The 26,656-nt window shown below is 43.6% G+C and overlaps 1 protein-coding gene across 5 annotated transcripts in view; it reads right to left on the bottom strand.

The window, feature by feature from the left end:
- Nucleotides 1-26,656, bottom strand: part of ITPRID1 (ITPR interacting domain containing 1) — a 255,342-nt gene that overhangs the window by 73,630 nt on the left and 155,056 nt on the right. For all 5 annotated transcript variants that reach the window (XM_089682393.1, XM_089682396.1, XM_089682397.1 and 2 more), the window contains one exon: nt 3,350-3,404. In XM_089682393.1, coding sequence (XP_089538519.1) covers nt 3,350-3,404 — 55 coding nt within the window. The remainder of the gene's footprint in view (nt 1-3,349; nt 3,405-26,656) is intronic.

Genomic DNA, 26,656 nt, shown 5'->3' with positions numbered 1-26,656 from the left:
TAGCTGATATGTTGTCATTTCTAGTAAAACATGTTTTTCAGGTTCACTAACCTCGATCATCTGGCTGGAAGTTTTAAGAACGTTATAAAAGTATTTTTGTGAAAAGATTTATGTTCTTTTTACAAAATGAAAAAAAAAAATGAAAAAGCATGCCAGTGTGCTAGACAGAATGAGATTCTTAGAAGAAACTCGGAATGTAACATATGGCACAGTGTACTCAGTGCTGCAGCTTGTGGGACATAGTATAAAACACAGCATGCAGTGGTGCACAGTATGTAATATACAGCATAGCATACAGAATTCAGTGGTCTCCAAACTGTGGCCCTTTACTAGCCTTTATTCGGCCCTAGGGGGCACTATTCTTAACACTGACACCAAAAGTGGGGCATAATTCCCCCAACTGATACCAACGATGGGACAATATACTTCCCACTAATATCAATGATGAGACACTATTCCATCCACTAACACCAATGAAGGGTCAATATTCCTTTCAATGACAGCAATGATGGGGCACTACCAGGGGCGGACTGACAACTCATGGGGTCCCCGGGCAATAGGGGATCATGGGGCCCCTGTGTCCTTCCCAAACTCAAAAAAGCCTATGAAAAAGGTACCAGGGGCATCTCATGGGTCCCCCTACTGACCCCGGGCCCTCGGGCAGTGCCAGAGTTTCCAAATGGTCAGTCCGCCCCTGCTCCAGGCAGATGGTGCCGTGGTTTGGATTCAAGCCAAGGACCCTAGTACTGCTAGGTGGAAGTGGTGACCATTTAGCCGCTGTGCTGCCCATATATACAACTAAAGTCTTATGTATTGCGCTTTGTGCTGTTTAATGATCATATAATCATGTACTGATTTCTTAGATCTCATTCACATGTGCTCCTAATAAAGATGTTTGTCTGTTCAAAACGCGTTAAGACTCATATGGAATGTTGCTTCGTACTGTGCATTCATGTGGAAAATATTTGAGAACCCTGCAACTGGATAAAGTGTTTTTTATATTTGAATAATTCATTTCATGTGCTTATAGTAACAATTCTGTGGTGCCATATTCTATATGTTCTATAACAATCCTATGCTACAAAAATGTTGGGCTATGAAAGTCATTGTAAAGACATAACTTCTGATTAACATACTTTTCTCAATCAGGGACTGATGAAGCTCTGCATCATCTGAGTTAGCATGACAAATTATTATTATTATTATACAGTATTTATAAAGCGCCAATAGTTCGCTCAGCGCTGTACATTACAAATGAAGGAACTCAGGAATGACAGTACAAGTGTTACTAAACAATATTCTTATCCTGGGTAGTGTTGGGCTTGATGTTCGACTCGAACATCGGCCGTTCGTGTGTTCGGCGAACACACGAACGGTAAGGGCATTCTACAAGCTGTTCGCCTGCCGCGCCCCACAATGCACTTCGCCCTGGCAGTGCATTGTGATTGGCCAAAGCTTTGGCCAATCACAGCGCATGATGACGTAACCAGGGGGCGCCCCCTTGTGACATCATCACAGTATTTAAGAACTGCCATCTCGGCGCAGCTGTCAGACGGTGGGAGCCAGCATCGAGACTGGAGCCTTTCTTTTTTTTGGGTGATGGTAGGCATTGTGATTGGTGCTGGATCTACTTCGGGGGACATTTTTTTTATTTTTGTTTTTAATAAGGGACTTGTCAAAGATTGTCTACTATCATTTTTTACACATTTTTTTTTTTCGTGAATGAGTAGTGGTACCATGTACCCCATACTCATTAGCATGGGGCGGTATCGGGGGCCCCCTTGTCAAAGGGGGCTTTCAGATTCCGATAATCCCCCTACCCGCAGACCCCCACAACCTCTGGTAACGGTTGTGGGGAAGAGGCCCTTGCCCCAACGTGCTTTGTGGAGGGGGCCCTGGCCCAAAGCACCCTCCCCATATTGAGGGCATGTGGCCTGGTATGGTTCAGAGGTGGGGGAGTGGGAGCTCGCTGCCCCCCCCCCCTTTCCTGACCTGCCACTCTGCATGTTTGGATAAGGAAGTGGCATGGATTTTGGGGGGGGGGATCCCCATGCCATTTTTAAAAAAATGTTGTCGTGGAGTGTTCCCTGCAAAATCCATACCAGACCTGAAAGGCTTGCTTTGAATGGGGGGACGCATGCGTTTTTAAAAAAAGATGATTTTAAAAAAAGATGTTTTAATTGCCGGGAAATGCCGGCAATTCTTTTTACATTCAGATGTCAGCGGAGAACCCGCTTAAAGAATGTTTTCTAAAATACAGCATGACGTAATAATATAACTCATGCAGTATTTTAGTAGCTGTGCGGTGTCTTGCCGCATACTCAGATGCAGTAAGATACCGCTTAGTGAATTGTCCCCTCTGTTTGAAGTTCGCAGTCGAACTTTCGTTCAGTTCGCAGTGGAACATTCAAACCTAACGGGGGTGTTCGGCCCCTCACTTATCTTGGGTATACAGTAATAGAATTTTGTTTGAATGTTTTTCATTTTAACCTCCCTAGCGGTCTGATTATGTCCATATATCTGTGTTCAAAGCGGTATATTTGTTTGCATGGAAATATGTATTTTTTTTTATTGTAGGCCTGTAATTTTTAGGAATAACTCACTGAAATCTGTCCGAACAAGAGTCTAGTAAACATCCCGGGTAGGATAAAACTTGAAACACAAAACCATAAATTATAATTTAATAAATAATCATAAAAAATAATAATAATACATTTAATTCAATAATGTAATCAAACCAAAAACACTGAAATTTGAAATATAGCGCCAAATTCGCACATCGCTGAGCAAAGTCGCAGAATCGTTTTCAGTGTCTGATGACGAATTTCCCCCACGAATCATTATCACTCAATTCTGCAAGTGGTTCTAATTTACTATCGCTGTTCTCTAGCCGGTCTAAAACCGCTTTTCACCTAAAGGGACGCTTTTTGGACGCCATGGACTTTTCTCAGTTTCTAGGCAGAAAGAACAGTCAAAATGCAGGCAGGGCGCCGGACAAAGCACTCGGGACAAAATGTATGTGAAATGGGTTGAAACAGCAATGTTTTACTATGTAAAATTTGTTTGGAAAAAATTACATTTTTTAAAATGTTCAAATTTCCCAGCGGCGCCCGTACGTCCCGAACACAGAAGCCGGATGCCGGCATCGGCTGGAGGAGATGGCCGGGGACGCTGCAGGGGACACATCGCAGGAGCGCAGGACAAGGTAACTGCTGCAGGGACTCCCTATGCAACGCCGCATGGTAAGCCCGAGTGTAGCTCTGGGTTACCGCTTTTGGTACTGAAACTTTACCCCGAGCTACACTCGGGAATACCGCTAGGGAGGTTAATGAATAAGAGAGAGACCTACCTGAAATTCTGTCCTGACTGAGTGCCCTTGGGTAGTCCTCTTCAAAACTCTGCACCTAGAATACACAAAATTTGGAGAATTACCAAAGCTCTATGCAATCATATACTGTACATTTTGTAAGCTAAGGTTGCAATGTTTCTTGTTGAAACATTTTATTAACAATGAAGCAATATAACAAGGACGGGGAGACATTACCAGTATACATTGGGCATTGTACTGACAACAAGACATGGAGAATAAAAGTCACAGCGCCAATGTCATTATAATAAGGGGGACAGAGAGGATCACCAAGACAGTGCTATATTTCTGATGATAACAAATGAGTAGAAGTTGTTAACGAGAGATGTTGTAAATTTGACCAGTTGGGGTAATGGCTCACTGGAACATTATAAAAGGTTGAGGAAATTTAGAGGAGGATCGAAGGGGGGGGGAAGGAGGAGCAACAGCAATGACTCCATGAACGGTAAATAAGAGTATGGCGACACCAGGGGCGGACTGACCATTTGGAAACTTGGGCACTGCCCGAGGGCCCGGGGTCAGTAGGGGGCCCCATGAGATGCCCTTGGTACCTTTTTCATAGGCTTTTTTGAGTTTTGGAAAGGACACAGGGGCCCCATTATCCCCTATTGCCAGGGGGCCCCATGAGTTGTCAGTCCGCCCCTGGGCGACACCTATGCGCTGCATGAGGTGGGTCATAGACGATACCTAGGGTGCACTGTATGCAAATCAAGGGAGAAGAAGTGATTCATCAAAGTTAGGCGGGAGGAAACACTCTACCCAGGGACTCCAAACATTTAAGAATTTAGTGATCGTGTCAAGAATAGTGGCTTCCACCTTTGCGTGTATCATGGCTTGCGTTATTCTGGTTTTAACAGCTGTAATATTTAGAGAGGGGGATTTCCAGGATTTCGCAATAACCTGCTTGGCTGCCGTAGTGACTTGCAGAAGGAGTTTGAATTGCGAATTGGAAATGCCAGGAGGGCGTTGATTGAGTAGGGCTGTTGTCGGATTGGGTTGCAGCGTGGTAGTGCTAAGTGTGGATAACATGTTGAAAATTTCAACCCAGAAGGTTCGAGCTACTGGGCAATCCCACCACGTATGGCAATGTGTTCCCGGGTCTGTACAAGGTTGCAATGGTTCTAAAAGGTAACCTAAACAGGGTATAGTACATGCTGACCTCTTTCTAAAATGCTAGTATTCTGTCTGGCTTTACATTGAATACTTTCAGAATTATTGGCCTGTAACAAGTATTATTATTATTATACAGTATTTATATAGCGCCAAAGGGTATGCTCAGCGCTGTACAGAAGCAGGGGGACAGAACATGAGACAAGACAGTAACAATACAATACACGAGGGGTTTGAGGGCCCTGCTCTTTCGAGCTTACAATCTAGGAGGGAGGGGAAGGTGGCACAGGAGGAGATGGCTGTGGGGGATGGAATGGTGGGTAGAATGAAGGAGGTTGGTTGTGAGGTTGTAAGTATGTACCCTGTAAAGTTAGAGTGAAGTTTAAGCCTCTGAGCCAGGGGTGGACTGACAATTCATGGGGCCCCCGGGCAATAGGGGATCATGGGGCCCCTGTGTCCTTGCCCAAACTCAAAAAAGCCTATGAAAAAGGTACCAGGAGCATCTCATGGGGCCCCCTACTGACTCTGGGCCCTCGGGCAGTGCCCGAGTTTCCAAAAGGTCAGTCCGCCCCTGCTCTGAGCACATATTTATTCCATGTTGTTTACTTACTAATAAAGGCAGTGGATTATCATGACAAATTAACAACTGTCATCATTGGGAGGGGCCAGCAATGGTAGCCCCCATAAATTTGTCAGTACAGATTGCCTTTAAAGCACATATAAAAACCCTTAAAATCTCACATAATCTTTAACATGGTAATTTATTTAAAAAATAGTTTTCAATCTTTTTTAAATCTGCCACTTATTATGAAAATATCTGATGATATTCCAATGGAGGCCCTTATACAGACACTACCTGTTATAGGGTGACAAATCTCTGTTCCTGTCTCCAAATTGTGCTCCTGCCTTCTCATCCTATTACACTGGTTTCAGATGGAAAGTAGCCATTTTAACACACATTCCACAGGTATTATAATGACAAACGTGAATACGGTATAAACTCAAAATAACCCAATCAATCTCTAAATTCAAATTACAAAAACTTTCAGCCCTTGAAAGTACATTATTCAAAAACAATTCTAAAGAGAATCAAATATCCCCCAATTACAATCAATATTGAGGGGTGTGGGTTGCATATTGATTGTAATTGGGGGGATATTTGATTCTCTTTAGAATTGTTTTTGAATTCCACAGGTATTGACCACTGAAAACCTACCCTACATGCAAAAAATGCAAAGAGACTGTGGGAGAAATCACTTTGAAAATTACCATCCTAGCATTTCTAGCCATGACCCTAAGGGCGTATGATTCATGTAGCACTTAGTTCCTGGAATCCACCTGCCCCTAGCTCAGGCATGCAGGTAGGAGGTCATGCTTAGCTAGAAAGTCCAACCCCTCCTCCAGATGAAAGGAAAAAAATGGCCATGAAGATACCCAAGATGCATGACATCATTTTGGCCTAGACCAGGAATCGGGAAGAAACTGAATGTAAAAAAAAAAAGTTTAAAACAAGTAAATAGAATATACCTTCCTATCTGTTTACTAATGCTAGCAGCATAAGGATTAAAAATAGCTAATGTTGATTGAGAGAGTTTAGTTCCGATTTAAGGGAATACTCAACAAAGCATATATGCTTTGGCTATATATAATTTTTTTGTTTACAAACGTTTTTATTGAGAGGCAGAATACAAAAACCGCACATCATCATGAGGTAGAATGCACAATAAGAAAAAGGTACATAGGTAATTTACAGTAATATAAAAACAATCATAAAAAAATAAAGATCAAGTACATGAAAGAGGTAGGCACCAATATAGGCAGAATTACCACATAACTAACAAGGAATCAATACAAATCAGCATATGATCCAATCTAACATTGTCAATGCGTTTTCTAACCATCCCATTTTCTGTTGAATAAATGGATCCGATACAATAATGCATACTGATTACGTTCCATGAGCATGACCACATTGACTGTCCGCAAAACAGAGGCCAAAGGGACTACCAGTGACTTCCAATGGATGGCAGTGGCCCTAATAGTGGAAATGCAAATAGTCGGAATTAGCCTCATTAGGTTGGTTGGAACCCCGGAAATGGATGCAGCCAATAAGCAATTTTGCAGTGACAAATCCACCGGAGAACTGCCAAGGCAGAGGCCACCTCCAAAATCTTACACCACATCAAGGAATGACCAGGACAAGCCCAAAACATATGCACAAGGGTACCATCAAGGCCACAACCCCTAGAACAGAGGTGTGACGTTCCTGGAAACATGACATGTAGTCTAGAGGGGGTATAATGCCAACGGGTTAATACCTTAAGGGCCGCCTCAGGGACCGAGAGAGATCTAGAGCCCCTACATATATTATCCACCATGGAGTCCCAGTCCTCATCTGAGAATGTAATATTACAATCAGGGGCGGACTGACAATTTGGAAACTCGGGCGCTGCCCGAGGGCCCGGGGTCAGTAGAGGGCCCCATGAGATGCCCCTGGTACCTTTTTCATAGGCTTTTTTGAGTTTGGGCAAGGACACAGGGGCCCCATGATCCCCTATTGCCCGGGGGCCCCATGAGTTGTCAGTCCGCCCCAGATTACAATCAACCTCCCATTTCAGTCTATACAAGGGAAGTGAGAGATAAATGGCATTCAAAAAAGAGCGATATAAATCTGAGATAAGACCCCTGCCCCTAGGTGAGTCATGGCAGATACATTCAAAATAAGTAATCAGGGACGAGGGCATCAATCCAAACTGAGAGCCAAAAAAAATGTCGTATTTGCAGAAAATGATAATGTTCACAAAGCAGGATATCAAAAAGCGAACGTAACATATCAAAGGATATAAAAGACCCACCTCTCTGAAAATCCATTAGTCTGATAAGAGCTCGATCATACCACCAGCGAAAAGCCTGTGGATATGAAAACCCTGTGGCAAAATCCGGGGCTCCGAAAAATGTCGAACCCGGCAGGACTGAAGAGATAAGACCCAATTTAGATTTATAATGGGACCAAAGTGTCAGAGAGTGAAACACAACTGAATTATAAATCGACAATGAGCGAAGGGGAATATTTGTCCATAATAAACCCGGTAAATAACAAAGGAGTATGGATTGGGATCCAAATCTGACCAAAGGAGTCGAGGAGTTAATAGTCGCTCATTGTGCAAGTTGAGAAAAACGGGCAGATAGTAAAGCCAAAAATTAGGAAGGCCTAAGCCCCCTATTAATTGCAATTTATATAGGACAAGAGATAAAGCGAGAACGGCTATTTCACCAGATAATCACTCATTGAAAGTGATCATGGAACGTTTTAGAGACAAATATTGGGAGCGCTCAAAATAAAGGCGTTTAGGTAAAATGTTCATTTTTACCACCGAGGGCGTCAATCCAAACTGAGAGCCAAAAAAAATGTTGTATTTGCAGAAAATGATAATGTTCACAAAGCAGGATATCAAAAAGCGAACGTAACATATCAAAGGATATAAAAGACCCACCTCTCTGAAAATCCATTAGTCTGATAAGAGCTCGATCATACCACCAGCGAAAAGCCTGTGGACATGAAAACCCTGTGGCAAAATCCGGGGCTCCGAAAAATGTAGAACCCGGCAGGACTGAAGAGATAAGACCCAATTTAAATTTGTAATGGGACCAAAGTGTCAGAGAGTGAAACACAACTGAATTATAAATCGACAATGAGCGAAGGGGAATATTTGTCCATAATAAACCCGGTAAATAACAAAGGAGTATGGATTGGGATCCAAATCTGACCAAAGGAGTCGAGGAGTTAATAGTCGCTCATTGTGCAAGTTGAGAAAAACGGGCAGATAGTAAAGCCAAAAATTAGGAAGGCCTAAGCCCCCTATTAATTGCAATTTATATAGGACAAGAGATAAAGCGAGAACGGCTATTTCACCAGATAAAGTTGTTAATCACTCGTTGAAAGTGATCATGGAACGTTTTAGAGACAGATATTGGGAGCGCTCAAAATAAAGGCGTTTAGGTAAAATGTTCATTTTTACCACCGTGACTCTTCCCAAAAACGAAATAGGGTACCCATGCCAAATCTTAAGCAAAGTATAAAGACGGGACACACAAGGTGGGTAATTGGCTGCAAATAGCCCTTCGTCCTTGGGCGTAAGATAAACACCCAAGTATAGAATCCGGTCCGTGGCCCAACGAAATGGGAAAGAACCACGAAGGGACTCTCCCAGAGGCTCAGTAATATTTATAAGCATAACTACAGATTTATAAAAATTTACGGAGAGGCCTGATATGGATGCAAAATCGTTCAACAGCGAGGATACTGTAAATTAGGCAAGGATACTAAAGGGTTAGTAAGGAAGAGCATGACATCAGCATGCATACATAACTTAAATTGAGAGACCAAGAGCGGGTACCCCGAGATATCAGGATGTGACCTTATGGCATAGGCCAAGGGTTCCAAAATCAACGCAAACAGTAAGGGCGAGAGCGGGCAACCCTGTCGGGTGCCTCTTCCCAGGGTAAAAAAGTCAGAATTGCAGCCAGGAAGTCTAATCCTTGCTTGGGGGGAGTTATATAAAGCCCGTACACCAGAAAGAAATTTGTTACTAAAGCCCAATCGCTGCAATAATGAAAACAAATAGGGCCAGAGGACACTATCAAAGGCCTTATCAATGTCTAGGCTCAACAAGAACACCTCCTTAGAGTGCAAATTAGCATCTTGGATAACATTTAAAGTGAGTATATTATCTGTAATAAGCCTGTTAGATATAAATCCCGATTGGTCAGGTGAAACTAAGGAGGAGATAATGGGGGCCAATCTATCTGCTAAGATACGACGAAGGTGTCCGTTTATGAACCAGCGGTAATAGATCGCTGCTCAGTTCTCCGGCATTCTCGGAGAACACAGTTCTCCTGTGAATGCCGTTTATGAAGCATATGTAGATCAGTTCTCCAAACGAAGGGAGAACGGTCTACAAACGCTGGAGAACGGTCTACAAACGCTGGAAAATGGCTGATTTTACTATAATCTCGTGAGATTACAGTAAAAGATCAGTTTACTAAACAGAAATAAATTATCGCAGCTTAGTTTGCGGTCCCTCTGATTCTCCAGCTCTGGGCTGGAGAATCTGGAGGTAGAACACAGATCTCCAGTGAAGGGCTGAACATGTTCTCCACTGATCTCCTGAGTGATATAAACTGTGAATGACCAGAGAATAGCTGAGATCCTCTGAATCACAGCTATTCTCTGTGTCATAAAAGGACACCGTAATATCTTTAAATCATTATTCATGACAAAAATGGGCCTATAGTTTTGTGGTAAAAGGTGATCTTTTAAGGGTTTGTTTAACAATGACATTTTGGCCAAAAGCATCTCGTCAGGAAACCTGCACCCCTGCAAAACCTCATTGAACATAGGCACCAAAGATGGGGCTAAAAGAGGGGCAAAATGTTTGTATTAACTGGCCGAGAACCCATCAGGGCCTGGGGCCATGGAACTTTTCAATGTGCTAATTACTTGTGTAATTTCCTCCAGAGTACAAGGGGCATTAAGAGATGAAATCTGAGCAGGAAGAGGTAAGGAATCAAGCCAAGAGACAGCAGGGGGAGGGGGATCCGCATGTAGAGGAGCTAACAGGGAGGAGTAAAACTCTTTTTTTCCAAAACGTCATTGGGCAAAGAGGAAATAATACCGTGCTTGTTACGTAATTTCTATATATGTTGGGGACGAATTGAATGGTTAGGTTTCCGAGCGAACATGATCGATGCTGAATTGCTGTGTAATAAAAAGAATGCCTTAGCCCAGTGGTCGGCAAGCCGCGGCTCGCGAGCCACATGCGGCTCTTTACACGCTTTAATGCGGCTCTTGTGTGCCGGGCGCCCGCTCCCCTCCCTCCTCTCTGGCGGCAGGGACTCTGCAGCGTGATCAAAAAAAAAAACAGCCAGGGCAGCGCGCTCAAATGCAATGATTGGCCAGTCTCGCTGCCACTCACATCCTGATAGCCAGTGATTGGCTGTCAGGATGTGTGTAGGCGGGGCAGCGTGACGAACGTGAGAGGAGCTAGGCTCCTCTCACAGTCCGCCCTGAAGACCGGAACGGCGCGGGAACACGGCGAGAGGAACGCGCGGAGCAAAGGTAAGTGAATTGACACAGGGGGGGACTTGGCTTACTACTTGCTACTTACTTACTACTACTATATGAGGGATGAATTAATATGGGGGATGAATTACTATAGAGGGGATGAATTACTATGGGGGATGAATTACTATGGGGGATGAATTACTATATGGGGGATGAACTACTATAGGGGGGATGAATTACTATATGGGGGATGAATTACTATAGAGGGGATGAATTACTATGGGGGATGAATTACTATGGGGGATGAATTACTATAGAGGGGATGAATTACTATGGGGGATGAATTACTATATGGGGGATGAATTACTATAGGGGGGATGAATTACTATGGGGGATGAATAACTATGGGGGATGAATTACTATATGGGGGATGAATTACTATATGGGGGATGAATAACTATATGGGGGATGAATTACTATATTGGGGATGAATTACTATATGGGGGATGAATTACTATGGGGGATGAATTACTATATGGGGGATGAATTACTATGGGGGATGAATTACTATATGGGGGATGAATTACTATGGGGGATGAATTACTATATGGGGGATGAATAACTATGGGAGATGAATAACTATGGGGGATGAATTACTATATGGGGGATGAATTACTATATGGGGGATGAATTACTATGGGGGATGAATTACTATATGGGGGATGAATTACTATATGGGGGATGAATTACTATATGGGGGATGAATAACTATGGGGGATGAATTACTATATGGGGGATGAATTACTATGGGGGATGAATTACTATAAAAACTTATTGAAACTAAAAACAGTGTACCATCCTATGTATTTTCAGTTTTAAAAATGTGGCTCTCAAAATAAATTTCAATCGTGGTTTTGGCGAGATTTGGCTCAGTTGAAAAAAAAGGTTGCCCACCACTGCCTTAGACCAACGTAAAGCTTTTTCAGTTTTTTGAGATAGCAGAAACAATTGAGTACTGTCCGTGATACTTTTTTTATTTGCACTAACATAAAATTTTGAGGACAAGCTTTCGGGGGATGTCCCCTTCTTCAAAGTCCAAGCAGTACTATACAAATCACAAAGTTTCAGCAGAATGTTAGAAGGGATAAAAAAAAAAAAAAGAGACTAGAGATAAGATACAGCAAAAGCAAGGGGGGGGGGGGAGGGGAAATACTACACTCACACAGAGGGAGTCAAGCTTCAGCTAATAGTCATAAAACTGTTGGATAATGAGTGAGGAATCCCAGGTCCAAATTAAGGGGCATCTCTTGTGTCAAATAGAATTATCATTCTTAGTTCAAAAGTTTTTCTTTCCTGAATGGATTTGAAATTTCCTTTAAGAACTAAAACATTGAGGTCTTCCATTGTGTGGCCTGGTAGTGTGAAATGGTGTCCCACAGGTGTGCAGAGGTCATCTTCTTTATGTTCCTTGATGGTATGTCTGTGCAAATTTATCCTTGTTTGCAACTTCTGTCCTGTTTCGCCAACAGATAGCAGATTTTGAGATTGCAGGGTTTTCAGTTCTAAGCGCTTTTGTGATATCATGCCCCTATCCAATAGGGATGGGTTACCTACATGAGCTCTATAATGCATTTCCAGTTCCCTGGTGAGCATCTGAATTTTCTTCCAACTATCCCTATTCCTGGCTGCCGCCATAGAAATAAGGCAGCCATGGAAAACCGCCTTGCGAGCCATCCACAGCATAGCCGGGGAGGTGTCAGGAGTATTATTCAGTTGAAAATACTGTTGGATTGAGGTAGCTACTTCTTGGTGGTATCTGGGCCATATATAATTTAACTGCATCATTTAATACAAATATATTAGAGAATACCATAAATGGTTTTAAGACTAATATTTTTTTTGTTTACAAACGATTTTATTGAAAAAAAATAGACAATAAAACAACAACACATTTTCAGATTATATGTATAGCAAAAACAAGGCACTTATGAAAAGTACAATTCAGAAAAGTATATTATAGTAAGCAAGAGAAGAAACAGAAAAAAAGTAGATTGCAAGTACATGAAATACGGTAGTGATAAGATAGGTTGAATGAGACATCTGTCAACTGTATTTGTCAGTAACTTTTCACTGGAAACGTTGTTAATCATGCAGTAAATGTCTATAATCCCTCCATGATTCCCATTTTTTATCAAATAAGTGCATCTTATCCAGCAGAGTATAATGAATGCGTTCCATGAGCATTACTGCATCAATTCTGTGTAAAATGGAGGCCAAAGGCACAGCATTGGACCTCCAATGTAAGGCAATAGACCATAAAGCGGCAATACACATAGTATGTATCAATCTCATAATGGCATCAGAGACCCCTGGGATATGAGCCCCCAATAGACAGGTCTGTATAGATAAGCGTACTGGGGTACCCGCCAGTGAGGTAGCCACCTCGGATATCCTGTACCAAATCAAAGAAATGGACGGGCAGTCCCAAAATATATGCACCAAAGTGCCTGTAAGGCCACAGCCCCGAAAACATAGAGGGGACGTTTTTGGGAACAATCTATGTAGTCTTGATGGGGTGTAATACCATCTAGGTAAAACTTTAAGGGCCGTCTCACGAACAGAAAGAGATCGAGAACTTTTACATATATTATCCACCATGGAATCCCAATCCTCATCCGAAAAAGTGGTGCCACTATCCTCCTCCCACCGTTGTCGGTATAAAGGAGGCGTATGAAAAAGACAAAGCAAAGATTGGTGATAAAAATTAGAAATAAGGCCCCTTCCCCTAGGACAGTCACGGCTGGTACGTTCAAAAAAGGAAACCGGAGAAGATGGTATAAGGCCAAAATGTGATTCAAAAAAGTGTCTAATCTGTCGGTAACGAAGGTATTCACGAAGGGGAACATCAAAAAGCGCGCGCAGCATATCAAAGGTAATGTAAGATCCTCCTCTTTGAAAATCAGATAATCTGATAAGAGATTGATCATACCACCAACGAAACAGTTGAGGAGAAGAAAAAGCTGGTGCAAAAGTAGGATCACCAAAAAATGAAGCACCGGGGGGAACAGGAGAGACCAAATTCAACTTAAATTTGTATGTGGACCAAAGTGTCATTGAGTGGGTCACTATGGAGTTATAAAAAGTAAACGATCGTGGAGGGACCCTGGACCACAAAATACCCGGTAAGTAGAATGGGCGTATAGACTGAGATTCAAACTTGACCCATGGGATCTGAGAGTTAATAGTTGCCCATTGTGATAGCTGCGCAAAACGAGTTAAGACTAATATTTTTTCCTAAAACTACTATGCAGTTAAATTATTAGCCAGTTCTTTGTTGAGTACTCTCTTAAAGTAGAGAATACAATGCATTTGTATTATATAAAGTAGAGTATACAATGCATTTGTATTATATAAAGTAGAGTATACAATGCATTTGTATTATATAAAGTAGAGTATACTATGCATTTGTATTATATAAAGTAGAGTATACAATGCATTTGTATTATATAAAGTAGAGTATACTATGCATTTGTATTATATAAAGTAGAGTATACAATGCATTTGTATTATATAAAGTAGAGGATATCATGCAGTTGTATTATATAAAGTAGAGTATACTATGCATTTGTATTATATAAAGTAGAGGATATCATGCAGTTGTATTATATAAAGTAGAGACTATTATGCGTTTTTTGTCCCATATTCTTCCTGTTTCGGAAAAAAAAATATGCAAATTCTTCCAATGTTTTGCTTTGCGGTTCTGTAATCTGTGCTGCTAATCAGCAGGTTGCAATGAATGGGATGGGCAGAATCACGGAATGTGTGTGGATGTCCCACTGCAAGCAAAGCAGGTAAAAGTGTTAATTGGTTGTTTTCAGTGACTTCAACAGTTCTTCACTTTAAAACATAAACTGGTTTTTAATTAAGCCTGGTTTTTTCTTTAAGGGTTGGTACTCTTCTTTCAAGTTTGGTAAATAATGTATACTTTGTTCTGATACAATGAAAGGGAAACAAGTACAAGTGTGGTTCCATGTTAACAGTGAAATGGTTTAAGAATTTAAAGTGTATCTGAACCCAAACCAAAAATGTAATACTAGTCCTTGGTGTGGTGTTTGCATTTGTTTTCCTTTTTCTTTTGATATACACTATTTTCTCTTGGTAACCCTGTAAATGACAAAATCAAGGGTATAAAGCGAGCGCTTACTGTAGCAGCTAATGCACCAAAAAAAAGTAACCACAGACTTTCTCAAATGAATAAATCATAAACCGTAGTGCAGCGCTAAACAAATAATCACCAATCTGATCTAAAATGATGATTCACTCATGAATATGATTCCAGATCGGTATAAAATTCAATAGAAATTCAGTATATAATATAGTGTCCAGAACTAGCCACAATGGTAGTAGTTATTCCCACTGGTGAATGATTATAAAAATCTCTCCGTGTATATAGATCTGGAAATCCGGTGGCTGGCGATCAAATTGGATATAGAAAGATTGCCCACTCACCGGAAGCGCAATCTAAATGCGCAAGGATCAGATAAACCAGCAGCAGGGGTTCCCTTGATGGTGCAGCCTGAAGCAGGATCCCTACTTCTGCTAATCCGGATAATGGGTGTCTCCCATCTAAATGCCTTGGATCAGGTGAACTTTAGTGGGGTCTGGTCACTGGTTCCCTCCTTTAATCCTGGTGTAGCTATTGGGATCCTAGGTGGATTTAATTGCTCGGCACGGAGCAGAGAAGAAGGAATCCCATAGTATTCCAAGATATTTATTATGAACAATGAGGTTAAAACACATCCAGTATTAAACGTACAGAAATATTAGGTAAGTAAATCCTAGATAGTGTCAAGCAGTACTGCTGAATGTACACTGACCAGCTGAAATTAAAGATGGCCGCCGGACCTCCACGATCCGGCAGCTTGCCGTCACGGCGTGTATGGGCTCCTCATTGACACGTTTTGTAAGCAAATACGTCCTCATAAGGGTTGCTGCCTGTAAATGACACATTTCCTGTCCCTAAGTGGCTACATCACTCATGTACTCTATCTATGGAGGGACCCATAGTTGTTACCCTGCTGCTCTTCTGATATGGGCTACAAACACATCTCTATTTTGTCATTTCCATTATGTGGGGGTCAAAGAAATTGGTAGTTTACAGAACATAACTGGGAAGGAAGTTATGTTTCAGTGCAGGACACTTCATGTTTGGCAAGATCAACAGATATTGTCTGTATTTATTGAAAATGCTCTTAGCCTGAAAAAAGAAAGCTAATGCAGCCATCACATCTAAGGACTGTAAAATGTATTATTACATTTTTGTTCTTAAGTTTAGTTATTTAAATGGCCATTAGTCACATTCTTATTCCACCAAACCCGATGTGACTTATTATGAAAATAAGGACCACATCTTACTTCTTGGAGCTCTTATACAATCCTCTCATCTTTCACAGTTTTCTATTGACCAGGGAGGATGTCTATCACAATTGGTGACTGCCAGGAATGGACTTGCCAGTGGTGGTGGGACTCACCTGCCTTGTGGGCTGCAGTACCAGGGCTGGCCAGCGGGTGCTCTCAGCAACCAGAGGCTCACTCCTGCAATGAGCCATCACCTGAGGCTGATTACAGCAAGTGTATTTAAGGAATGGCCAGGCCTGTGATCAGGGCCTTGGTGTATGTTTCCCATGAGCCCCTGTACCTGCATCCTGTCTGCTTCCTGCCTGATCCTGATTCTGCTTTAATCCTGACTCTGCATGAACTCTGCCTGTCCTGACCTCGGCTATTCCTGACTACGCTTCCACCTGCTCCTTGTACCTTGCCTGCCCGTTTGCTACCGACCCGGCCTGCCCGACTACGTTTAGTATTGTTCTTATTGTTATCTGTTGGAGGTTTGGTTGCACTGTGTTTATGTTTAGTCTTGCACTGCGTTTATGTATTGTTTAGTCTTTAATAAATTGTATTGTTTATACTATACCTGGAGCCTGTGTTTCCCTGTGTCAGTCCACACATTTCTGGTCATACCCGGATCCCTAACAGTGACCAATACAAAAGGGTAGAGAACTGGAAGGAAGCATACCAGGACTCATCCATCAAAACTGTGGTTGATATTTACACAACAGAGTGACCCTAGATTTTGGGGCTGAATTAGGTTTACTTGTTTGTTTCTTGTAATTTGTTTGAATAATGTATGTGTTCATTTGCATAATCATAGCATGTATTGTGAGTATATGTTATATATGTCTTTTTCTGGAGACTCTAGCATTCTGTAGAAGTGCTGCTTCTTCTGCGTTGTTTATACACTTGAGTCAGCTGATTATCCAACATAAAGTTGGCTGTTTACTGCCGAAGAATAGCTGAGGTTTAAACTGAAGATCAGCAGCCAACAGTCCTCAGGGCAATGTAACAGACTGATGCAAACCTAGATTTACAAAGACAAACCCAGCATCTGCTAAGTGTTGTTTTTATTTGTCACACCTATTATATTTTATGGTCTGTGAACCAGTATAAAGTAACTTAATAAAATATTAAGTTTTGAATTTTTTTTCTAAGGACCTGTCTTTATCATGGATCAAAACCTCAAGCAGATGGTTATGTTTTTAACAATGTGAGAATCAAGTGCAGCTTGTGGACTAACAAAAATTGCTTCATTTAAACGGACCCAGTGCCACGTGTATTAATGATTAAACTAATGGCCTCAATTTTAAAGAGTTTTTTTAAGAAAAACTAAAAAACGATTTTAAATGGAAACTGTAATGGTTTTAGCCCAGTTTTTTGTCAATGGAGTGTTTAAAGTCTACAAGTTTAATATATACTGTATTTTTCGCTCCATAAGACGCACTTTTTTCCCCCCAAAAAAGGGGGGAAAATGTTAGTGTGTCTTATGGAGTGAATATGGAGCGGCCGGTCCGGTATTTCCACCGCTGCCGTGTCAAAATACCGGGCCGGCCGCTCAGCTCTGCTGCGGGACCTTATGGAGATGACTGCTGACCTTTGGGGAGGGGGGGGAGCGGGTACCTGAATTTTACAGGTACCCGCTCTTACTTACGTGGAGTTGTTCTTTGACCTTACCTGTTCCTCTATCCAGCGGCGCGCTGTCTTCCTGGCTTCTGTAGTGTTGGCTCTGAGCTTGACAGCCGGGTGCCAAGTGCGCATGCGCAAGAAGCGGTGCTTTTTGTGAATGGTAAGGAGGCACCTGGGACACATGACAGATCCCAGAAGCCGCCGGACCAATCACAAAGCGCAAGTGCTTCTGGCCGGAAGACAGCGCGCGGCTGGATAGAGGAACAGGTAAGATCAAAGAACAACTCCGCGGAAGTAAGAGCGGGTACCTGTAAAATTCAGGTACCCGCTCCCCCCCCTCCCCAAAGGTCAGCAGTCATCTCCTGTACTGTCCGCGGTCTCTGGTCATCCCTGTGCTGTCCGCAGTCTCTGGTCATCCCTGTGCTGTCCGCAGTCTCTGGTCATCTCCTGTACTGTGTCCGCAGTCTCTGGTCATCCCTGTACTGTGTCCGCAATCTCTGGTCATCCCTGTGCTGTCCGCAGTCTCTGGTCATCCCTGTGCTGTCCGCAGTCTCTGGTCATCCCTGTACTGTCCGCAATCTCTGGTCATCCCTGTACTGTCTGCAGTCTCTGGTCATCCCTGTGCTGTCCGCAGTCTCTGGTCATCCCTGTGCTGTCCGCAGTCTCTGGTCATCCCTGTGCTGTCCGCAGTCTCTGGTCATCCCTGTGCTGTCCGCAGTCTCTAGTCATCCCCTGTACTGTGTCTGCAGTCCATTAGTTCAGAATTTTTTTTTTCCTGTTTTCTGCCTCTAAAACCTAGGTGCGTCTTATGGTCAGGTGTGTCTTATGGAGCGAAAAATACGGTAAATATTAGTGATGGGCCAAACACCCCCATGTTTGGTCTAACCTAATGAACATTTGACCGCGAACTTTGAACTCAGTGCAAGACTATGGGACTTGAGCTTGTAAATTTCAAAGTGCCCTTTTTGAGGGCTTATACACTGTATTGCCAAAAAAACACACTTCCAAATCATTGGATTCAGGTTTTCCAATCACCTCCATGGCAACAGGTGAATAAAATCAAGCACCTAGGCATGCAGACGGCTTCTACAAACATTTTTGAAAGAATGGGTCGCTCTCAGGAGCTCAGTGAATTCAAGTGTGGTACTGTGATATGGTGCCACCTGTGCAATAATTCCATCCGTGAAAGTTCCTTGTAATTAAATATTCCACGATCAACCGTTAGTGGGATTATAACAAAGTGGAAGCAACTGGGAACAACAGCAACTCAGCCACCAAGTGGTAGGCCACATAAAAGTGCAGGATGGGGTCAGCGCATGCTGAAGCGCACAGTGCACAGAAATCGCCAACTGTCTGTAGAGTCAATAGCTAAAGACCTCCAAACTTCATGTGGCCTTCAGATTAGCACAACAACAGTGCGTAGAGAACTTCATGAAATGGGTTTCCATGGCCAAGCAACATGCAAGTCTTACATTACCAAGGGCAATGTAAAGCGTCAGATGTAGTAGCATAAGGCACGCTGCCACTAGACTCTCTGGAGTGACCAATCACGCTTCTCTGTCTGGCTATCGGATGGACGTGTCTGGGTTTGGCGTTTGCCAGGCTAACGGTACTTGCTTGACTGCACTGTGCCGAATGTAAAAGTTTGGTGGACGGGGGATTATGGTGTGGGGTTGTTTTTCAGGGGTTGGGCTTGTTTGCTAGCGGCAGAAAGGCGTTTGGGAAGCGTTTTTACCGCTTCCCAAACGCCTCGGACAATTCTGACCATTGCAGCACATGGTGCTGTTCTAACGGGAGCGGTAGCGGTGCGGCGCGGCAAAACGAACGCCTCTGGTCGAGTCAGGAGGCGTTGAAGCCTCCTACTCTAGTCTATGGTACCGCTCCGCAAATGCCCGGCCAGCGTTTGCGGTGCAGTTGCAATGCGGTTGCAGGGCGTTTGCGGAGCGGTAACAACATTCAAACTTCATTATAGGCAAACGCCTAGCAACCGCCACTAAGCAGCGCATGCATTTGCGGAGCATTTGCCAAGCGTTAAAAAACGCTCCTCAAACGCCGGACCAACGCTTGCCAAACGCTATAGGGGCATTTGGCAAGCGTTGGTAATACAGTCAAGTGTGAACGAGCCCTTAGTATTCCAGCCACTTTTCATGGAAAAAGCAAAATAACACAATCAGATATATTAATGTCTTTAAAAATAGAAAACTAACGTTACAAAAAATCACTTTCTGGTTACAAATCTTAAGCTCTTTGTAGGCATGAAGCCCAGTGTCTAATTATGAAAATACAACAAACAAGGACTAAGGATCAATGGCATAATGTGAAGTTGTTCCAAACTGTTTAAATGAATCAGCAGTGTTGAGGGAATAAAACTAGACAAGAGCCAGCCATACTAAAACGGTTAGGTGGTGGTAGTTGTGGTGGTTCAACATTTAAATCTTACATTGTGGGAAAACTGAGCATAAGAAACATGGTGGTCATCCTGCATGTGGAAGATCTCCTTAAGCAGAAATGTTTATGGAAGACAGACAGTTCCAGATGTACTGGTCAGCCATGGAAACAGGGTAGATTTACTGAAACTGGAACACTCAGGATCTTGTGCAGCAGTGCATGGTGGACAATCAGCTTCTAACTTCCGCTTGTTCAATTAAACTTTAACAATTGTATCTGAAAGCTTATTAGTGTCTATGTGGAGCTGCGCACGACTTTGCACCCTCAAGCTTTAGTAAATAACCCATATACATAAAACATCCACCTCCTGCCTGGAGTTTGCATGTTCTCCCTGTGCCTGCGTGGGTTTCCTGGTAGGTTAATTGGATCCTGTCTAAATTGGCCCTTGTATATGAATGTGAATTAGGGACCTTAGATTGTACACCCCTTGAGGGTTAGGGACTGTTATGAATGTACAATATATATGTAAAACGCTGCGTAAATTGACAGCACTATATAAGTACCTGAAATAAATAAATAAAATAAATAAAACGGACTTCTCTGAAAATCCAGAAAGAAGATGTTCAACACCACTGTCAGCTCAGCACCAGCAGAAATCACGGGGACCTTTATATATATATCAAGGTCCCCGTAAATATAAATATGTACATACAGTATATATATATATATGGGTTGCACAAAGAAATAGAAACACTACATGATTTGCATGATTGGGCAACACAGTGGTTAAATGGTTAGCACTTCCGCCTGGCAGTACTAGGGTCATTAGTTCGAGTCCCAGCCACGGCACCTCCTGCCTGGAGTTTGCATGTTCTCCATGTGCCTGAGTGGGTTTCCTCCGGGTACTCCGGTTTCCTCCCACGCTCCAAAGACATGCTGGTAGGTGAATTAGATCCTGTCTAAATTGTCCCTGGTATGTATGTGTATGAATGTAAGCTAGGGACCTTAGATTGTACACCCCTTGAGGGTTAGTGTCAAGGTCCTACCTTTTCCCAGAGGTTGTGCTGCTCCATGTGCTGGCATCCATCTTGGGTTTCTGCAGAGCATGGTGGGAGTCTTTTATGCCTTCAGGCCTCTCAGGTCCATCCCCCAGAGGGGTGTGGCTAATTACATATAAGTCTGTTGTCCGCACGTGCCCTTCGCATTCGTGTCTTGCATGTTCACGTTGCAACAGCTCTGTGTATACTCTCGTGACTCTCCTGGAATCTGACTCGGCTTGTGACTAGACCATTCTCTGCGTTTTCCTTTGATCTGACTTCCCGTTGCTGAACCCGGCCCGTGACCTGTGATTCTTGTCTACTGTTCTGTACTGTTTGTCCCGTTGTTGTCGACCCGGCCTGCCCAACTACGCTATTGTCTGATCTGATCTGATTCCTACCAGCTACACGCCATTAGCGGTGGCCATTACCGCAGCTGGGGTGTCTCGGGGGCCACGACCTGGTTCCTGGCTGCGTCAAGTCCATCCCCACCATCAGGGGCCCTGGTGAAAGGCAGCCTGGGACTTAGACTCCGCGCCCTGAGGGACTCCGGTCTGTGGGTGGTGGTTGTCGTCAGTCAGTGCGTGACCCTGCCTCTAGGCCGGCCTGTCCGTTCCACAGCTCCTGCCCTGACAGTTAGGGACTGATGTGAATGTATAATATATATATGTAAAGTGCTGCGTAAATTGACGGCGCTATATAAGTACCTGAAATAAATAAATTTGCAGGTGTGAAAGTGACAACATGTTTTGCATTGAAAGTGGAAGTTATATAACATTCTTTTGCTTCCGCTGTGTGATGAGACACCTAGCCAACAGGTGGGAAGCCTCACTATCGTCATTCATTGCGTATGCTGCTAGTAATACAAACTCATGTCAGAGCTTACTGAGCTTCAAAGAGGGCAAATTGTTGGTGCCCACATAGCTGGTGCCTCTGTGACTGAAATGGACAATTTATCTGTCATGAGCTGTATCAAAGGTTATGACAACATATACAATTTCCAGGAAAACGTCATCTGGCAACCATAAACGTGGTCGACATGATCAACTGAAAGAGATGAAAATGACATTGCACAGGATTTGCTGCTGCAAAAGAGACTGCAGATCTCCGTCTCCTAAAGCCCACGTCCACAGAAACTGTGCGGAGGGAACTCCATAATCTAAACATTCACGTGCGAGCGGCAAATGCCAAACCACTAGTGACCAGGGGCGGACTGACCATTTGGAAACTCGGGCACTGCCCGAGGGCCCAGGGTCAGTAGGGGGCCCCATGAGATGCCCCTGGTACCTTTTTCATATACTATTTTGAGTTTGGACAAGGACACAGGGGCCCCATGATCCCCTATTGCCCGGGGGCCCCATGAGTTGTCAGTCTGCCCCTGCTAGTGACCGATATTAATGCTCAGAATAGGAGAGAGTGGTGCAGCACTCATACATCATGGACTATCAGTCCATGTAAGACTGTAATATGGTCCAATTAATCGAGCATCACATTGTTCCTAACCACCAGACATGTTTACGTGTGGCAAACACCATCCCCAGCTTATGACCAGGACTGGCTTGTGCCAACGATAAAGCATATTGGTGGCACAATCATTATTTTGGCCAGCCATATCTTGGTATTCTGTAGGTTCCATTATCACCTTGAAAGGTAGAGTCACTGCCATTATGTGTACATTTTATCCAACCATGTGCACCCCATGGAACAGACATTATTTCCTGAAAACAGCACCATTTACCAAGATAATTTACACAGATGTTGTTGTGAAATCATGGTTTGACGAGCATGCAGATGAAGTCTTGCACCTTCCACAGTTGCTGGTCCTCAATATCATAGAGCCACTATGGACAATTTTGGAGAACAAGGTTTGTGCTCATTTTCCACCTCAAGCATCTCTGCGAGAACTGGAACAATTTTTGCATGAAGAGTGGTATCAGATTCCATTATCCACCATCCAAAACTTATATTTGGCAATTCCCAGGAGAATTCAGGCCGTCTTGGATGCCAAAGGCCGTCCAACACCATATTAGGTGGCTGTTTCGTTCTTTTCCCTGGTATTTCCATAATTTTGTCCAATTTTATTTATATATATATAATGTATATATATAATGTATATAATAATTGTCCAATTTTATTTATATATATAATATATATATATATATATATATATATATATTATAGTCTGAAGAAGTCTTATCAGGAATGATCTGCATAATCCTGCCCAAAAGCTGTTCTTCTGACGTGGAAACAAAGCCAGATGACTTATCTATAAGTAAAAACACAAAGACCAGGGTGCAGAAAACTGGCAGCAGGTACTGTGAACAATTGAATCACAATGTGAAATACTTGACTTCAACATATGGCAGTTTGTTGGCTAAAAGCCCAACAAACTGCCTTATAAGAATGGTACATAGATGAGTGTCTGCAGGCAACAGTGAAGCATGGTGGAGCTTTCCCTAGCATCTCTGCAAATAAAAATGGTGTTTTGATCAAACCGATGGCCCCTCACCTCTAAGAAGTACAGACTCTTTCCTCAATCATCATGCAATACCATCTGTGCGGCATCTGATCAATCTTAAATTTATTATATATCATGACAATGACCACAAACGCAGCCAAAATGATAAAAAATGATCTGCAGTGAAAAGAAGAACAAGGATTTGTGCAACAGATGGTATGGTCCCCACAGAGCCATGATCTCAACATTATCAAACTAGTCTGGGATCATTTACATGGACAGAAAAAAGACAAAGTGTGCATGGGAACTGTCGCAAGTTCTCTGAAGGTACAACAGAAGAATAACTAAAGGCAAAACTTTTTATAGTTATGATTAGAGTGAAAGGGATTAGAACACCTGTCAGGTTGTTATTGCTGTCTGTGCCCCTGTTCGGGAGATTCACATTTTGGATAATAGTCGTGAAACCTTCCAATGGGGAAACTAGTTCTGGTGACAACCAGAGATTCCCTCACTTCCTGTTTTGGCTATGGGACATGTGAAAGGTAATCTCCGTTGAGATTGTCAATCACTTCAAAAACAAGATTGACACAATTTGCACTCCCTCTCAACCCGTCCCCTCTCACACAGCTACCCCCTCATCCCCCCTCTCCCTCAACATAACCCGCAGGGACTTCGTCACTGCTCAAACTCCCTGCAACCCTGTTCCCCCTCACTCAGCTACCCCCTCATCACCCCTCTCCCATGGCCCCACCACTGCTCTGACCTCCACTTCCACCCCACCCTACATTCTTCATACTGAAGCCCCCTCAACACTCCGCACCTTTGACCTTACTACCATCGAGGAAGTCTCCAAGGTCCTCTCTGATGCCCGCCTCACCACCTGCCCCCTCGACCCTATCCCCTCAAAACTCCTACAACCTCCTTCCCCCTCCATCCTATGCTCCCTCACCCACATCTTTAATCTCTCTCTCTCCTCCAGCACATTCCCCTCCCCTCTGAAGCATGCACACATCACCCACACACCTTAAAAGCCCTCCCTGGACCCCAATGACCCGAACAACCTCAGACCCATCTCCCTGCTCCCATTCACATCCAAACTCCTCGAGTCTACACCCGCCTAAGCTCTCACCTCAACGACAACAATCTCCTCGATCCCCTACAGTCCAGCTTCCGTCCCCTACACTCCACCGAAACTGCCTTACTCAAACTCTCCAACAGCCTTCTAACCGCCAAAGCTAATGGCCACTACTCAGTGCTCCTACTCCTCGACCTCTCCGCGGCCTTCAACACAGTCGACCACCCCCTCCTCCTCAAAAAACTACACTCCCTCGGCCTCAGAGATTCTGCTCTCTCCTGGCTCTCATCCTACCTGTCACAACGCTCTTTCAGCATTACCTATAATGCTACCACCTCCCCCTCACTCCCCCTCTCGGTTGGGGTCCCTCAAGGCTTCGTCCTCGGGCCCCTTCTCTTCTCCATCTACACCTCCTCCCTTGGCCATCTCATACACTCTCACGGCTTCAACTACCACCTATATGCCAACCACACACAAATCTATCTCTCAACCCCCCACCTCACCCCCTCAGTCTCCGCCTGAATCACACACCTACTGAGCGACATATCAGACTGGATGTCGCTCCACTTCCTTAAACTGAACCTCTACAAAACCGAGTTTCTTGTCTTCCCCCCAGCCCGGACACCCCCCCCCATTGACTTCTCTATCACATCCAACAACGCCACCATCAAACCCGCCCCGCAGGCCAGAGAACTTGGTGTCATTCTGGACTCCAACCTATCCTTTCAGCCCCAAGTCCAATCTTTAACAAACTCGTGCAGACTCCACCTCCGCAACATTGCCAAAATATGCACGTTCCTCACCCCAGAAACCACTAAACAGCTCATCCACTCCCTCATCATATCACGACTCGACTACTGCAACTCCCTCCTCACTGGCCTGCCTCGCCACAGGCTATCCCCGCTTCAGTCGATCCTGAATACGGCTGCCAGACTCATTCACCTTTCCAACCGCTCCGTTTCCGCCACCCCCCTCTGCCAATCCCTCCACTGGCCTCCACTCAGTGTCCTCCACCCCCCTCTGCCAATCCCTCCACTGGCTTCCGATTGCGCAACGGATCAAATTCAAAATCCTAACACTGACTGCCTACCCCACCCCCTGCTAACTTGCCGACCTCCTCCACTCTTCCTACCACTCCATCCCCCACAGCTATCTCCTCCTGTGCCACCATCCCCTCCCTCCTAGATTGTAAGCTCAAAAGAGCAGGGCCCTCGATCCCCTCATGTTTTGCATTGTATTGGTATTGTTCTGTCACATGTTCTGTCCCCCTTTGTAATGTACAGCGCTGAGCGAACTATTGGCACTTTATAAATACTGTATAATAATAATAATCTCCCCACAGATAACAAAAAAACAAAAAAAAAATGCCAGGTGTTATAAACCTCCCTTATTCTATCCAACATTACAAAAAAAGGTTTTGCCTTTAGTTCTTCTTTAAAGGTGGACATATATTTTTCATTTACTGCACTATCTGGGAAGCTTCTTGGTTAACCCCTTGCCGTCCGCCTGCTGTTTATAAACGGCAGGACGGTGGCACTCCAAGGGCGGGTTGCCAGTCATAAACGGCACCCGCCATTTCTAGCTGTGCGCGCTCCCTGGGAGCGCGCAGCACCGCAATCTGGTGCCCTCTGGAAACAGTGAAACACCGATCGTCGGACGGGACCTCTGTACAAAGTCCCGATCATGTGATCACTGATTGGCCAATCAGTGATCACATGCAAAGTAGTAAGCAAGATGTCACTTGTGACATCATTACTTACTACGTGTGAAATCTGTGAATGATCACACAGGTCACATGGTACAAGGCTATTCACAACAGCCTTGTATTATGTGACAAGCTGTGACCAATCACAGCTCACTCAGTAGTTCTCAATGGCTGCAAGAATGCAGACAGAGAGAAAGAGAAATTATTGCTTTTACATCCTATATGGGTGTAAAAGCAATCACTGTAAAAAAAAAAAAAAAAAATCTTTATCACCCCCCACAAGTAGTACAGTGTCACCATGGTGACACTGTACTGCTAGGGTGACAGTATTTAAAAAAAACAAAACATAAATAATAATATAAAAAAATAAAATAAACGTAAAAAAAATGTTTAAAAATTATAATTTTTGGTTATAAACTAATTTGGCCCATT

The sequence above is a fragment of the Staurois parvus genome, unplaced genomic scaffold, assembly GCF_062004578.1.
Source record: "Staurois parvus isolate SC_StPar_1 unplaced genomic scaffold, SC_StPar_1.0 ptg000288l, whole genome shotgun sequence".
NCBI classification, from domain to species: Eukaryota; Metazoa; Chordata; class Amphibia; order Anura; family Ranidae; genus Staurois; species Staurois parvus.
This window is presented reverse-complemented; position numbering and strand designations above follow the sequence as displayed.